The sequence below is a fragment of the Canis lupus genome, chromosome 1 (genome assembly GCF_048164855.1).
Source record: "Canis lupus baileyi chromosome 1, mCanLup2.hap1, whole genome shotgun sequence".
Classification (NCBI taxonomy): domain Eukaryota; kingdom Metazoa; phylum Chordata; class Mammalia; order Carnivora; family Canidae; genus Canis; species Canis lupus.
Genome location: NC_132838.1, coordinates 1,790,948 through 1,803,923, shown reverse-complemented (window position 1 = coordinate 1,803,923; position 12,976 = coordinate 1,790,948). Strand labels below are relative to the sequence as shown.

General features: G+C 63.9%; 1 protein-coding gene across 9 annotated transcripts in view; it reads left to right on the top strand.

Annotated features, from left to right (window-relative positions):
- Nucleotides 1–7,997: 7,997 nt before the first annotated feature.
- NFATC1 (nuclear factor of activated T cells 1) overlaps nt 7,998–12,976 on the top strand; it is a 96,231-nt gene continuing 91,252 nt past the window's right edge. Inside the window, exon 1 of one of the 9 annotated variants that reach the window (XM_072816447.1) lies at nt 7,998–8,356. In XM_072816447.1, coding sequence (XP_072672548.1) covers nt 8,230–8,356 — 127 coding nt within the window. In that variant the 5' untranslated portion in view covers nt 7,998–8,229. Of the gene's footprint in view, nt 8,357–12,264; nt 12,474–12,976 lie in introns of those variants that run through there. The other 8 variants (XM_072816900.1, XM_072816722.1, XM_072816583.1 and 5 more) reach the window with 8 other exon arrangements.

The window sequence follows — 12,976 nt, the reverse complement described above, 5'->3', positions numbered from 1 at the left end:
AGAGCGTCCATCGTCCCTCGCGGGAAAGAGGAAGTGGCTTAGAGTCGAGGAAGGAAACTAAGAGCAGCTTCCATGTGTCAGGCTGGAGGCAAGTGAGTCACTGGCGCTGTTCCAGCGGCTGGGGGAGGAAAGTCTTACGATTGCTGCCCTGAGAACACATGTGAAGACGCAGGTGCGAACCCCAGGTACCCCCAGAAACGACAGGTGTTCCCGACTGTCCACACACCAGGCGATGATGAGGGCCCAGGCCGGTGGACCAGACTGCGTGTGACCCCGGGCAGCCCCCCCCCCCCTTGCAGCTGGAGCCCCAGGGCCCTACTGTCGGGCTGCTGAGCAGGGAAGCTGAGGCCACGGAGCCCGCGCCCCCTCGCCTACCGCTCGCCGACACCTCTAACACCCTGGGGCAGTGGGGGGGTGGCTCCTGGAACCTGCAGTCGCCTGGGGCAGGGGTGGGGCCGGGGGCCGGGGCGGGCGGGGAGGGGGGGCTCAGGGCAGGCCCTGCCTCTCCAGCTGGCCTGGGAGCTGGTGCCGCCGTGTGTGCACGACTGACACGGCCATACCCGCACGCACCCCGTGTCAGCTGAGCCCCAGGGAAGTTGGGGGTTGCGCCAGGCCTGGGTGGACACAGAGTGAGGCCAGGGCTGCTCAGCGTCCACACCGCCTACCTCCTGTGTCCTGGGGGCCTGTTTACCCTTCGCCCACCCCGAAGCAGGGCCCCATCCTGTGTCCAGCCATGGTCGGTTGCCATGTCTTCTGCAGGTGGCTCTCTGCGCCTGGGGCTCCTGCAGCTCTAACCTGACCGAGCAGTGGAGACATTGTCCCCTCCAGCAGGGGACACAGTGCAGGGTAGGCGTCTAGGCCCCGCCAGTTGGGACGCTCCCACCGCACCCTGGCACAGCCCCTGACTGGCTCTCCTCCAGGCCGGCCTCCATGGAGGTGCCTGGGAGCCACGGGCCTGCCCCACGGGCCCAGAGGGAGAGAGCACCCCTCCGTGGGTGCATGAAGCCACATGCACTGTGGGCCTGGCTTCGAGGTCCCTGGGCACAGGGGCAGGTGGGCACGGGTGCCCGGGGTGGGGGCGGCCCCTGGAAGGGAACGACAACCACCTGGTTTCTGCTGGTTCCCCGACAACGCAGTAACACGTGACCGCAGACCCACAGGAATGTCATCCCATCACAGTTCCCCGCAAGGCCCCCTCTGCAAGCTCCAGTAGGGCCATCCGCGTCCCCACCAGGTGCCCAGCCCCTGCTCCTTGTCATGCGACCTTCTCCCTGCAAGTCTCTTCTCTGGCAAGGAGGACCCAGGTCACGTGGCTCGGGACCCGCCTTGATGACCTCCTCTTAATAATCACACCTGCATAGACCCTGTTTCCAAATACGGTCCCGTCCAGGGAGATCTGGGTCAGGACTGCAACACATCTCTTTGGAGGACACATTCCAACCCAGGACCACGCTGCTCGGAAATGATGAAACATGCTGAGCGACTAGTAGGATGTGATGTGATCGGACACCGCCGCCTCAGTCCCCGCCCGCAGGGCTGAAGACCTGCCTGGCGCCCGTGGGTGTGGACAGGGGCCTCGTGGGTGTGCGGTGGGAGCCATGGGTGTGGGGTGGAGTGGGGGCCCCATGGGTTGGGGGCCCTGCAGGTGTGTGATGGGAGCCATGGGTGTGGGGTGGGGGCCCCGTGGTTTTGGATGGGGGCTCCGTGGGTGTGGGGTGGGCACCCCGTAGGTGTGAGGTAGGGGCCCCATGGGTGTGCAGTGGGAGCCGTGGGTGTGGGGTGGGGTGGGGGCCCCTCAGGTGTGTGACGGGAGCTATAGGTGTGGGGTGGGATGGGGGCCCTCTGGGTGTCGGGTGGGGGCCCCATGGGTGGGGGTTGGGGGTCCGTGAGTGTGGGGTGAGAGCCATGGGTGTGGGTAGGGGCCCCGTGGGTGTGGGGGTGCCCCGTGGGTGTGGGTGGGGTGTTCAGAGGGGCGGCTGCACAGAAGCCACCTGCTGGGGAGCTGCTGACCTGCTCCGGGGAAAGGGCAGGATGTCACTTAAATCAAAAGCAACCCTTTAAAGCCTCTGGGATCTGTCCTAAGGGCAAATGGCAAATGGAACATCCACTGAAGAAAATCCGAGCGCATCCCTAGGGGAGACAAGAGGAGCTGGTGTGGGAACCCAGACCCGCCCCCAGCTCAATAAGCAGACCCCTGCCCAGGCCCAGCGGGGGGCTCCCTCCCGGAGGAACAGGGCTGTGGGCTCCCCACGTTGGTCCCCGGGACCAATGCCAGAGGCCAGACACGGGACCGGGGGTGGCAGTAGACATCACCAAAATAATCCAGCCAGTCACTAAACAAGCAAGTGAGTGACAGTAACCGGCCCCAGATGGGGGGCAGAACCCAAAGTCGCTACAATATATGATCTAAAATGTCCAGTTTCCGATGAACAACTAGGAGGCGTGTGGAGGAGCAGGAAAGCATGACACACGCGTCGGGAAGAAAGCAGGCAGGGAAGCTGCCCGGGATCTGCCAGATGTTGGGCTTCACTGAGGAGGCCCCAGGCTGCCTGGCCACATGCAACAACCGTTGCCTCTGGGGAGGGGACGGACCGATGGCGGTGGTGGTGCGTGAGGGAGGAGTCCCAGTGATGGGTGGAAACAAGAGCAGGTTTACGGGCAGATGGCTCAGAAGGTCAGACACTGAGAGCGGGGGACGAAGAGCAAGGGCGGATATGGGGGCTTGGAGGAACCAGGAGCGCCGGCTGTGGGTGGGCATCCAGGGCTGTGGCCCACGTCACAGTTATCCGGGACACGTGGCGGGTGGGACCTCTCGGCGGAGATAGTGCCGCAGGCGGCGCGTTCCAGGTGCTCAAGGGGAGAATGCACCCACCAACCCAGAATGCTCTCAGCGACAAACCCGTCGTCAGAAATGGGGGGAACGGGGTCTGTCCCAGCACCGCAGAACAGACCCGCTAGACGATGCTCCGCAGGCTGAAAGCAAACGACCCACATGGACGCCAGGGTCCCACCACGACATGGGCTGCCCATAAAGGGGATCACGTCCTTTGACACACACGTGGAACGCTTCTCCTTTCTTCTATAACCAATTTAAAAAGCAACTGTATAAAACAATGTGTCTGCAACATAACGCCAGGCCCGTGATTAAGAGAAATGTGAATACGCATCGCATGTTCGCCAATAACGACACGACGGAAGTAGGGAAATGCATCCCGATGGCAAAGTGATGATATTACAGGGTGTCGTTGGGTTCGTGGCATTAGGACTTATAGCGTATGTGACAGTCTCGTAAGAAACGGAAAGGGAATAACCCCCCAGGACTGGTGTTCACGCCCATCACTGGGGTGAAGCTGCTGTAAATCTCAAGTTGACCGCGATTAAAACGCTACATCAGAAGAGTCACAGGCACCCGGGGGCTCAGTGCACTGAGCATCAGACTCATGACTTGGGCTCAGGTTGTGATCTCAGGGTCCTGGGATCAGCCCTGAGTGGGGCTCCCTGCTCAGCGGGGGTCTGCTTAGGATGCTCCCCCTCTATCCCTCCTCCCCCTGAACGCATGTGCTCAAACTCTCTCTCCTCCTCTCTTTATCTCTCTCAAATAATAAATAAATGAATCTTTTAAAGAAGTAGGCCCTTACCATTTACAAAAAAAAAAAAAAAAAAAAAAGATGAAGGGAGAACAGAAGGACCAGAAAGACAGGAGAGAAGCAGAAAACAAAAGAGTAAAATGCAGCAGGTGTGAATCCAACTCTACCAATGATGACATTAAATGTAGATCAATCGAAGGAGCCGATCAAAAGGCACATTGTCAAGTGGGCAAAAGCCAAGCCAACAAACAAAAGCCCCACAATCCAACAGGAGACGCTCTGTGGGTTCAAGGAGCAGATGGACTAACGGGGTGGAAAGCGATGAATTGTACAAAGCGCAGCCAGACGGGAGCTGGAGAGGCTTGTACTGATGTCAGACAAGATGGATTTTTACCCCCAAAAAGTGTAATTAGAGATGAAGAGGGGTGTTTGCTAATGAGAAAAGGGAATCCATGAGGAAGATGCAACAGAGCTCGGAAATATGGGAAACAAAGCTGAGGAAAAGAAAACGGAGAGTGGAGCGGCAGTAGCTGGAGACACGAGACCCCACTCTCCACGCGGCTGTGTGCAAACCAGCCAGACCTGGCGCCGTGCGCGGGCACTCCACAGGCAGAGCAGATCCGTGTCCTTTCCAAGGCGATGGAATGTTCTCCGGGCTAGAAGCCAACCGGCAGCTGAGGCCATCACAGTAGGCACAGTAGGCTCCGGGACCAGGACCTGGGCAGGGGAGGGGAGGAGGCTCTGGACTTGGCCACATGCAGGTGGGGAGGGAGGGCTCCATCCTAGGAGGTGGGACCCGGGACAGAGCCTGGCTTCCTGGGCCGGTGGGGCGGGGTGGGGGGCACACAGATGGCGAAGACCCTCAGGTGCCACGCCGAGCAGTCTGCCTTTGTCCGTGATGTCTCTGCAAGGGCCCAGTGCAGGAAGTGGCCTGACTCACTGATGATGGGGGCTTTAGACCTGGTACTGGTGCTGACTGGGTGCCCAGGCCGAGTTCCGGCGGGGCAGCTGATGAGACAAGGCCTCTGCTGTGTCCTAGGGAAAGGGGGGATTGAAGAGATAAGTCTGTAAGTCAATGTGCAGGGTAGACTCTCAGACCCCAAGTTCATGGGTCTCTAAGAATACCTGACACAGGTGTGTAATCAAAGGGAATGCCTTTCTCAGCTCCAGGGAGCTCTGAGATGTCGCCACACTGGTGTTTTAAAAAATCTCAGCAGTTTACTTAAAAGTCCAGAACCCCTCCGTGGTTCTGATTCCTTAATAACGCCGATCTCCGCGCTCGGGCTAGGGGTCAGTTTCCCCAACACACCTGCCTGGGTGCCTCCTCCCTGTGGGTTAGAACCTTCACCTGCTGGGAAGCTCGCACATCTGCCCCTGGGGAGCAGCTGGAGGCTCAGTGTTCCTTCAGGAGGGGGTTCAGTGGCCCCTGGGATGGCTTCCCATATGCATCCGGCAAGAATGGAGCACTCACACTTGACTCGCAGATGTCTGGGGTGAAACTGAGGGGCAAGAAGTGGCACCTGGTTGCCCAGCTGAGTAATAGGAGCAAAGTGGGGAGTGAGACAGTTGCCCAGGAGCCTCTACCCTGCAGCAGTGCCCCAGATGCTCCAGAGGATGGAACATCCCAGCTACCCCATCCCAGGGCAGATGGGGCTCACTCCTGCAGGGCCTGAGCTCTGGGAGGCTCTCCTGACCCCAAGGGTCCCCCAGGGTGGGCGGGGAGCACTCCAACAGGGCCTGAGCTCCGGGGGCCCCCTGACCCACAGCACAGGGCCTGAGCTCCGGTCCCCAACGGCCCACAGCACTGGAACTTGGACACAGAGCCCAGGCTGCGGGATCCCCGTCTGGAGAGGAGCCTGAGTGGGTGGACGTCCAGGGCGCTCCGGGAGCGAGGGTCCAGCGGCCAAAGGGCCTTGGAGAATGGTGAGCTCCTCTGGGTGTATTCGCCCCAATAATCCGCAGAAACAACAGTCACCTAAAAATAGTCTTGTTTTCTGTCCTAAGCTCCTTTTAACTTCGTTAGTCATCACCAGCCCTTAAAATAAAACCCGGGTAGCGTCTCTCGGGCAGCAGCTATAAACACGGCCCAGAGGAGGCTGAGGGCGCGAGGGGCGGAAGGGGCGCAGGGGCCGCGGCCCGGGCCGGACAGGGGCCCGCGGTGGCCGCAGGAGCGCCCCAGGCCTACACGGGGGCGCGCGGGCCTTGGAGCCGCCGCTGCCTCCGGAACTCCCTGCGCCCTGGCACGCCGCCACCGTGGGCCCGGCAACGGCATTAAACACAGGGAAACAGAAGGGGATTCCGTCACCGGGCGGGGAAGAAGGAGGGCATTGAGACCAGACAGGAGGGAGCGCTTCGGGACGGGGAGGGGGATGGGGGGAGACGAGGAAGAGGGGGGCGGGGAGGAAGAGGAGGCGAGGAGGGAGGGGAGGGGAGCGGAGGAGGAGGAGAGGAGGGTAGCAGAACAGGAGGAGGGAGGGGGAGAGTTAGGAGATGGGGGGAGGAGGGGCCGGAGGAGCCCCTGGGTCAGGCGGGCTGGGCTCCAGGTTCAGGAGGTCCGGCCGGGCGCGCGTGAGAATGAGTGAGGGGCGGACAGGCGGGCAAGGGGGTCCGCTCATCTTCCTACAACCGCCAGACCTTCCTGCCCCCGCCCCAGGTGCGCCGCTAGCAGCTCCCGCGGCACCACCTGGGGGAGGGCGGGGCGAGGGCGGGGCGGGCCTGGCGCCCCCTGGCGGCCTCCGACGCGGGACGCGCTCCCCCCCCCCCCAGCCTCTGCGTCTGGAGGGCGGGGCCCGCCTGGGGCATCCTGATAGGGTTCCCCCCCGCCTCGGGCATCCTCGTGGGGTCCCCCGGCTTCAGCATCCTCGTGGGGTCCCCTTGTCCTCAGGCATCCTGATGGGATTCCCCCGGTCTCAGGCATCCTCCTGGGGTCTTCCCAGGTTCAGCATCCTCGTGGGGTCCCCCCAGCTTTGGTATCCCCCCGGGTCACCCTCTCCCTGGGCCCAGTTCACCCGCGGGAGCGGATCTACAGGTGGGGACACCTGACCGCCACCCAGACACCCGCGGCGCGCGGCGGCCCCGCCCCTCCACGCCGCCCAGCCCAAGACGTGGGTGGAAAGACGGATTTCAGTTCTGTCCCTGGCGCGCTGGATACCCGCGTAGCCGGCGCTGGTGACGCGGGCACCGCTTCCGCTGGGCTCCGTCCTATTATTAATGTGGTTCCGATTCGCCAGCGCGCCTCAGCCGACGGGTCAAATGTTACCCCCCCGCCCCGGGCCCGGGCCCCGGGCCGTGGGGGCATCCGGGGCATCCACCGGCGTCCTGCAGGCTCTCGGGTACCCGCGACAGACACAACTTCGCTTTTGGGGTTATTTGAAACCGCAATAGATTGATGACTTTTGCACCGCAGACACTTGAGCCGCCCTGACGCTCCGGCCCCTCACCCGAGGCCACCACGAAAACGTGGTCGGGTCCTGGCCGCCGAGCTGCGCAGACGAGACGCAGGCGGGTTGGCGGGGAAAGTGTAAAGTGAACCGGCGGGCGCTGGGGAGGCTTTCCCGAAACCCCTCCCCCGCCGCCTGGAAACCCCAGAGTCGCCCCCCCCCCCCCGCCTTCCCGGCCGGCGGCGGCTGCGCCCCTGCTCCTCCCCGACCCCCCCGCGAGCGCAGGCAACAGGCAGGCTGGGGCGCTCCGGTATTTACGGAGTAAGAATGACAATAAGTCCACGTCCCGGGACTGCCGTGCAATCTGTTAGTAATTTAGCGGGATGGGAATTTCCTTTCTCGGGCCTGCCAGTGGAAGCGCTTTTCCAAATTTCCACAGCGGGGGAAGCCTGCGATTTTACATAATGACTTCAGCATGCGGGGCTCCTCGGCGGCCCTCGTCTCCGGCTCCCGGCCCCTCCCCCCAGCCGGGTGTGACTCCCTGAGGACGCGGCGGACCCCGGCGTCCCGGCCGGCCCGCGCTCCCTCTGCGCCCGGGTCGCACCCCGCGCGCCCCTGCCCTGCGCGCCCGCGCCCGCCCCCCCGCGCGCCCCCGCGCTCCGCGTGCGCCCCTGCCGCCCCCCGTGCGCCCCCAGCCCGCCCCCCGTGCGCCCAGCGGCCTGGAGCGGGGCGAGCAGCGGCCTGGAGCGGGGAGGGCCGGCGCTCGGAGACTTTTCCTCCGGGCCCTGCGCTGGCTCGGGCGGGGGCGTGATGTCACGGCAGGGAGGGGGCGCGGGAGCGGCCGGGCCGGCGGGGAGGCGGGGAGGTGTTTTCCAGCTTTAAAAAGGCAGGAGGCAGAGCGCGGCCCTGCGTCAGAGCGAGACTTGGAGGACTCCAAACTCGCCGGCACAGTCGCCGCGCCGGATCCCGCGGCCGGGCGAGGGCACCGGGGCGCGGGAGCGCACCCTTCCGAGCCCCGCCACCCGCCAGCAAGCCCGGGCCCCAGGCGCAGCCGGGCCACCCGCGCGCACACCCCCCTGGATGACACTTCTCCGGGGCGCGCGGTGCTGAGCCGGGCCGGGCGCGCGTCCGCCGGGGCAGAGGTCTGCGTTCCCGGGAGAGCCGGCCGGGGCGGCGGCGCCGAGCGCCCGCTCTCCCGCTCTCCCGCTCTCCCGCTCTCCCGCTCTCCTGCGCTCCCGCCCCCCGCCGCCGCCGCCGCGTGGATGCCAAGTACCAGTTTTCCAGTCCTTTCCAAGTTTCCACTCGGGCCTCCGGCTGCAGTCTGCGGGAGCGGAGAAAGTTTGGGGCCCGCGCCGCCCTCCGGCGGCAGCATGAAGTCGGCGGAGGAAGGTAAGCCGGAGGGTCGCCCCTACCCGGGCCCCCGCGGGTGCCGGGCCGGGGCGGGGGGGGGGGCGAGCGGGCCCGGCCGGGGTCCGCCGCCGGGAGGGGTCCGCCGTGGCGAGGGGCGCGCGCGGCACCAACCGGGGAGCGGGGTCCCCCTGGTGTTCCCCGGAGCAGCCCCGGTTCCCAGCGCTCCCTCCTGCCAATAGGTGTCTCCTCTCCCCAGCGCTGCGCGCAGCCCGGCGGCGGACCGTGGCACAGGCTCAGCTCAGGCGCGGGCGGCCGGGACCGGGTGAGGGTAGGGCTCGCTCCACGGTGTCGGTGGGCTCTTTGGGAACGGAGGTGGCCGGTTTCTTCCCCAGTGGGGCAAGGCCACCAGGCGGCTTAGGAGACCAGCCCAGGACGTGAGGTGGGGTCTGCGCCCTTCCCCGCCCCCGCCCCCACCCCACCCCCACCCCGGCGCCGTCATGCTGGTAGCTCCGCCGGCAGAACTCTGGGGCATCGGATGCACAGTGTGGACACAGCCCCTAATTCAATCCATTTTGCAATCTTGCAGCCGGGAGTTGAGTTCAGCTGTAGAAAGTGGCTCAGGACAGTGTGAAAGGGACCCTCGAGTTTCAAGCCGCTTGTTTGTGGTCCCAAAGGTGCCTAAGTGTATGTCCCGAAAACACTCCTGCCTCCGAGTCTGGCCAACGGCCCCGCACGCCTGCCCTCCGCCCTACAGGAGCCAGCACCTGGCCCTGCGGCCTGGAGCTCCTGACGGGGGTGCTCCTGCAGGTGTCTGAGGACAGGCTCCAGCAGGGGCCACCAGCACCCTGAGTAGGGATCAGAACAGCAGATGTGCCCGGGAAATGGGGAGACAGCTTCCCAAACACCTCATCGGCTCCCAAGTATTTTTTTAAATTATTTTAGCAAAGTTGGCAAAGATGCCAGCGTGTAGTGGGGATTCCTCTTTTTATAAGGGCAGACGTCCTTCCAGCACCGTCCCCGGTGGCACCATCCCCTTAGTGGGCCCATGGCCACAGAGCCGCATCCTCCAAGGACTGGCAGCTTTGGGGAGGTACTTGTTGGTGACCCAGATGAGCCCCAGGCAGTACCCTTGATAGAGGGTGCTCAGCCATTTCCTCTGTGTTTTGTATCAGTGAGGGAGGAGGTATGTTTCTCCATCTCATCCCAGTTCAGGAAATATTTCAACATAAGCATCAGGGAGTATTTATGGGACAAGTTCCTGCTGTTAGAGCAATTTTTTAAAAGTGCGCCAAGGGTTTGGTCTTAACTTCTTGGGCACCTTTTTCAAAGTCTGTGCACATGTATTTTTTTTTAACACTGCCTTTAAAAAAATGCGGGTCTTTCAAAGCTCAAATGTCTACTTGAAGAGTCAGTGGTCCATCCCGGAATAATCTTTTTTTTACAAGTAGAAACCCCATCTCTGGGCTGGTGCTGATTCTTCCTGCTTCCTCCTGGTGAGAGTGCGTTGGAAAGGGCCTCTGGGAAGAGGGAGCAGGCCAGGTGCAGTGGTGCCTGGAGACTACGAGGTGACTGGGGGGTATTTCACAGAAGGCTGCCACTAGGCAGCCAGAGAGTGTGATGGAGCTCTTGGCGCAGCCAGGCTGAGGGGATGGGAGACACGGCCTCCTGCAGGTCAGCGCCTGCCTCACTGGGTGTCGGGGGACATGATGTGTCCTCTCCCTGAGGCCTGACTAAGGCATCAGCTGCCCGCGTGAGAGTCTGCGAGATTCCCCGGCACTTCCCTGTGGTTTAATGAGCATCTGGGTTGAAGCTCATTAGCCACTGTTGTTTCTGAAGGCTCTGTGCCTGTTTTTCCGCGTGGAGAATGCAGAGAAATGCAAGGCCTCAATCATAGCCACCCAGCCACCCACTCCAGGGTTGCTCCACACAGAAGGCCCGCGGGCTCTCCAGAGCAGAACAAAGCTCACTCTGTTCTCCCAACACTTAACTTCGTAGCCTTGTTCCCTAATCCAGATTAGAAGAGGCCCTGCTTTATCACACCCTGGGTTGGAGCCCTGTGCACCGTGAACACCCGCAGCCGCTAGGAGGAAGCGCCAAGCTAAACATTTCCATCAGGACAGGAGTGTCTGCTGAATTGGCAAATAGCTCTGAACCATTTACCAGTTGAAAGGCACGGGGTGGGGTGGGGGTGGGGGGTAAGAGGAGCTTTTATAAAACTGGCCTGGCCATCTGGCTCCTGTGCTGAGGGATCTGAAAGTAGGTGGGGGACAGAGCGGGCCTGGGCCTCGTCCCCGTCCCGCCCCGGCCAGGTGGGAACTAAGTGGACACCTGCATGCGGAAGTGCACACCCGCTCTCTCGAACCCTCAAACGAAAAGCTGGCGACTAAACTACATGAGGGCCCATATAAATTTTTGGTGGGGATGAGAGGTGGCAGCGGGGAAAACAACTGGAAAAAGAAAATGAAATGTTGCTTCTCAATAGAAGCAGACTTCGTTTGCCCAAAGGTCAGCAAAAAAAGCTAAGTTAAAACACAACAACCCTCCAACATCCATGTCAAAGTGAGGACTATTATTAGAAACTAAATCAGGCCAAAGTGAACCATAGTTTATCACTGGAGAAAACCAGCCATCTGAAAAGGGGCAGGGGAGACAAGCCTGGGGTGGAGGCACGTGACTTGCAGGTTATTTGCTTGAGGAGGGGGAAGCAGCGCCTGTGGGGCCAGAGGGCCTGCAGGGCAGAGAGGGCAGTGGTGGTAAGCGGCGACTTGCAGACACCAGCTCAGGGCACTCCCTTCTCTCCATGGGAGTTCCCTCCACGGGTGGATCTCAGAGTCCCATGAAGTCCCCTGCAGGTCCACACACGGGGACAGTCAGAGCAGACAGCTGGGAGAGAGGACACACAGTGCCCACATGTCTCTTGCCTTCCGTGTGCGGTGGCCACACTGCCCGGCAGCCCAGCCTGGGATCCAGAGCCCCCTGCTCTCAGCTGTGCAGCTCTGGGTGGACTCCAGGGAGCAGGATGAGTGAGCAGAGGTACCACGGAGGAGAAATGGCGGCAGGTGGCTGCTGGCCTGTAGGGAAGACGGTAGAGCACAAAGGGGCTGCGGTCAGCTGGTCACTATGGGCAGTCAGAGCAGGGGGGAGCACTCAGGATAGGGGGGCTGCACTTTCCCAGCGACAGGGAGGAAAGTGGCCTTCCGGCGGGGCGGCGGGAGCAGAGCAGCCAGGGAAGCAGGCCCTGCTGTCCCTGCACTGCCAGTCGGCCTTGGGCTGGGCGCACCGCCTTGGGCGGTCGTGCATGTTGTAGACTCCGGCAGGGACCCAGACGCTGCATCCTTACCCCAGGGAGGCTCTCGGTTTGGGAGCTTTTTAAAGAACTTTTACAGAAACTCAGTGGGCCGACTCTCTGGGACCTTGTCGTGGTCTTTGCGCCGCATGGTGTCCCGGGCCGCAGGGCCAGCGAGGGTCCCCGCCGCGGGCTCTTGGCCCGCCCCCGCCTCCCCCGGCAGCCTGGGTGCACGCGGACCCCGCCCCGCCCCGCCCCCGCCCCCTCCCCGACCGGGGCGCACAGGGTCCCCCACCCTCTCCGCCGACCGCGGGGCGCACGCGGGCCCCACCCTCTCCCCAGGCCGCGGCGCGCACAGGACCCCCGGGCGCGGGCGGGGAGCGGGGGACACGGGAGGGCCGCGTGCGCCCGGGCTGCCCGGGGAGTTTATTTAAAACTCGGAAGCCGCGGCCGGCGAGGGCTTGTTTATGTCAACCCGGAAACACTGGGGGGGGGGGGGGCGGGGGCGGGGGAGGGGCGGGGGCGGGAGTCACGTTACCCCGGGACGCGGCCCGGCGCCCGGCGCAGCGGAGCCCGCGGCGGCGCAACCACAGGTGCCCGCGGCCGGGGCCACGCTCTGGGCCCCGACCCCGACCCCGGCCCCGGCCCCGGCCCCGACCCCCAGCCAGGCCCCGGCCCCGGCCCCCGGACTAGGCCAGGACCCGGGCTGACCCGGCCGGACCTCGACCCCGCGCCCTGCGCCCCGCCCCCTCCGCTGACCCCAGCCCCCCGCCCATCCCAGCATGACGGGGCTGGAGCAGGACCAGGAGTTCGACTTCGACTTCCTTTTCGAGTTTAACCAGAGCGACGAGGGCACCGCCGCTGCCCCAGGTGGGTCCGCGGGGGGCCTGGGGCCGGGAGGGGCCGGCGAGGGGTGCAGGGCCCTCGGGATGCGGGGCTCCGGGGGTGCGGGCCACGGAGGTGCAAGGGGCAGGTAAAGGGGCCCCCCAGGTCAGGGGTTTCAGGGGCGTGTTGGGTTGGGGTGCAGGGCTGGGGGTGTGCAGGGTGAGGGGCACAGGGCCCCGGGGACAGGACTGGGGGGGTGCAGGGACTCTGGGGTACAGGATTGGGGGGTGCAGGGACCCCAGGGAGGGTGGTACAGGGCCAAGAGCACAGTTCTGAGGTGCAGGGTGGTTGGAGTGCAGGAACCCCCAGGGGTACAGGGTCAAAGGATGCAGGGGCCTGGGGTGTAGGGCTCCAGGGGTGCAGGGTATGGGGTGCAGGGCTGGGGGCATGCAGGCTGGGGGGGTACAGGACTCGGGGGGTGCAAGGGCCCTGGTGGTACAGGACTCGGGGGGTGCAGGAGCCCTGGTGGTATAGGACTGGGGGTGTGC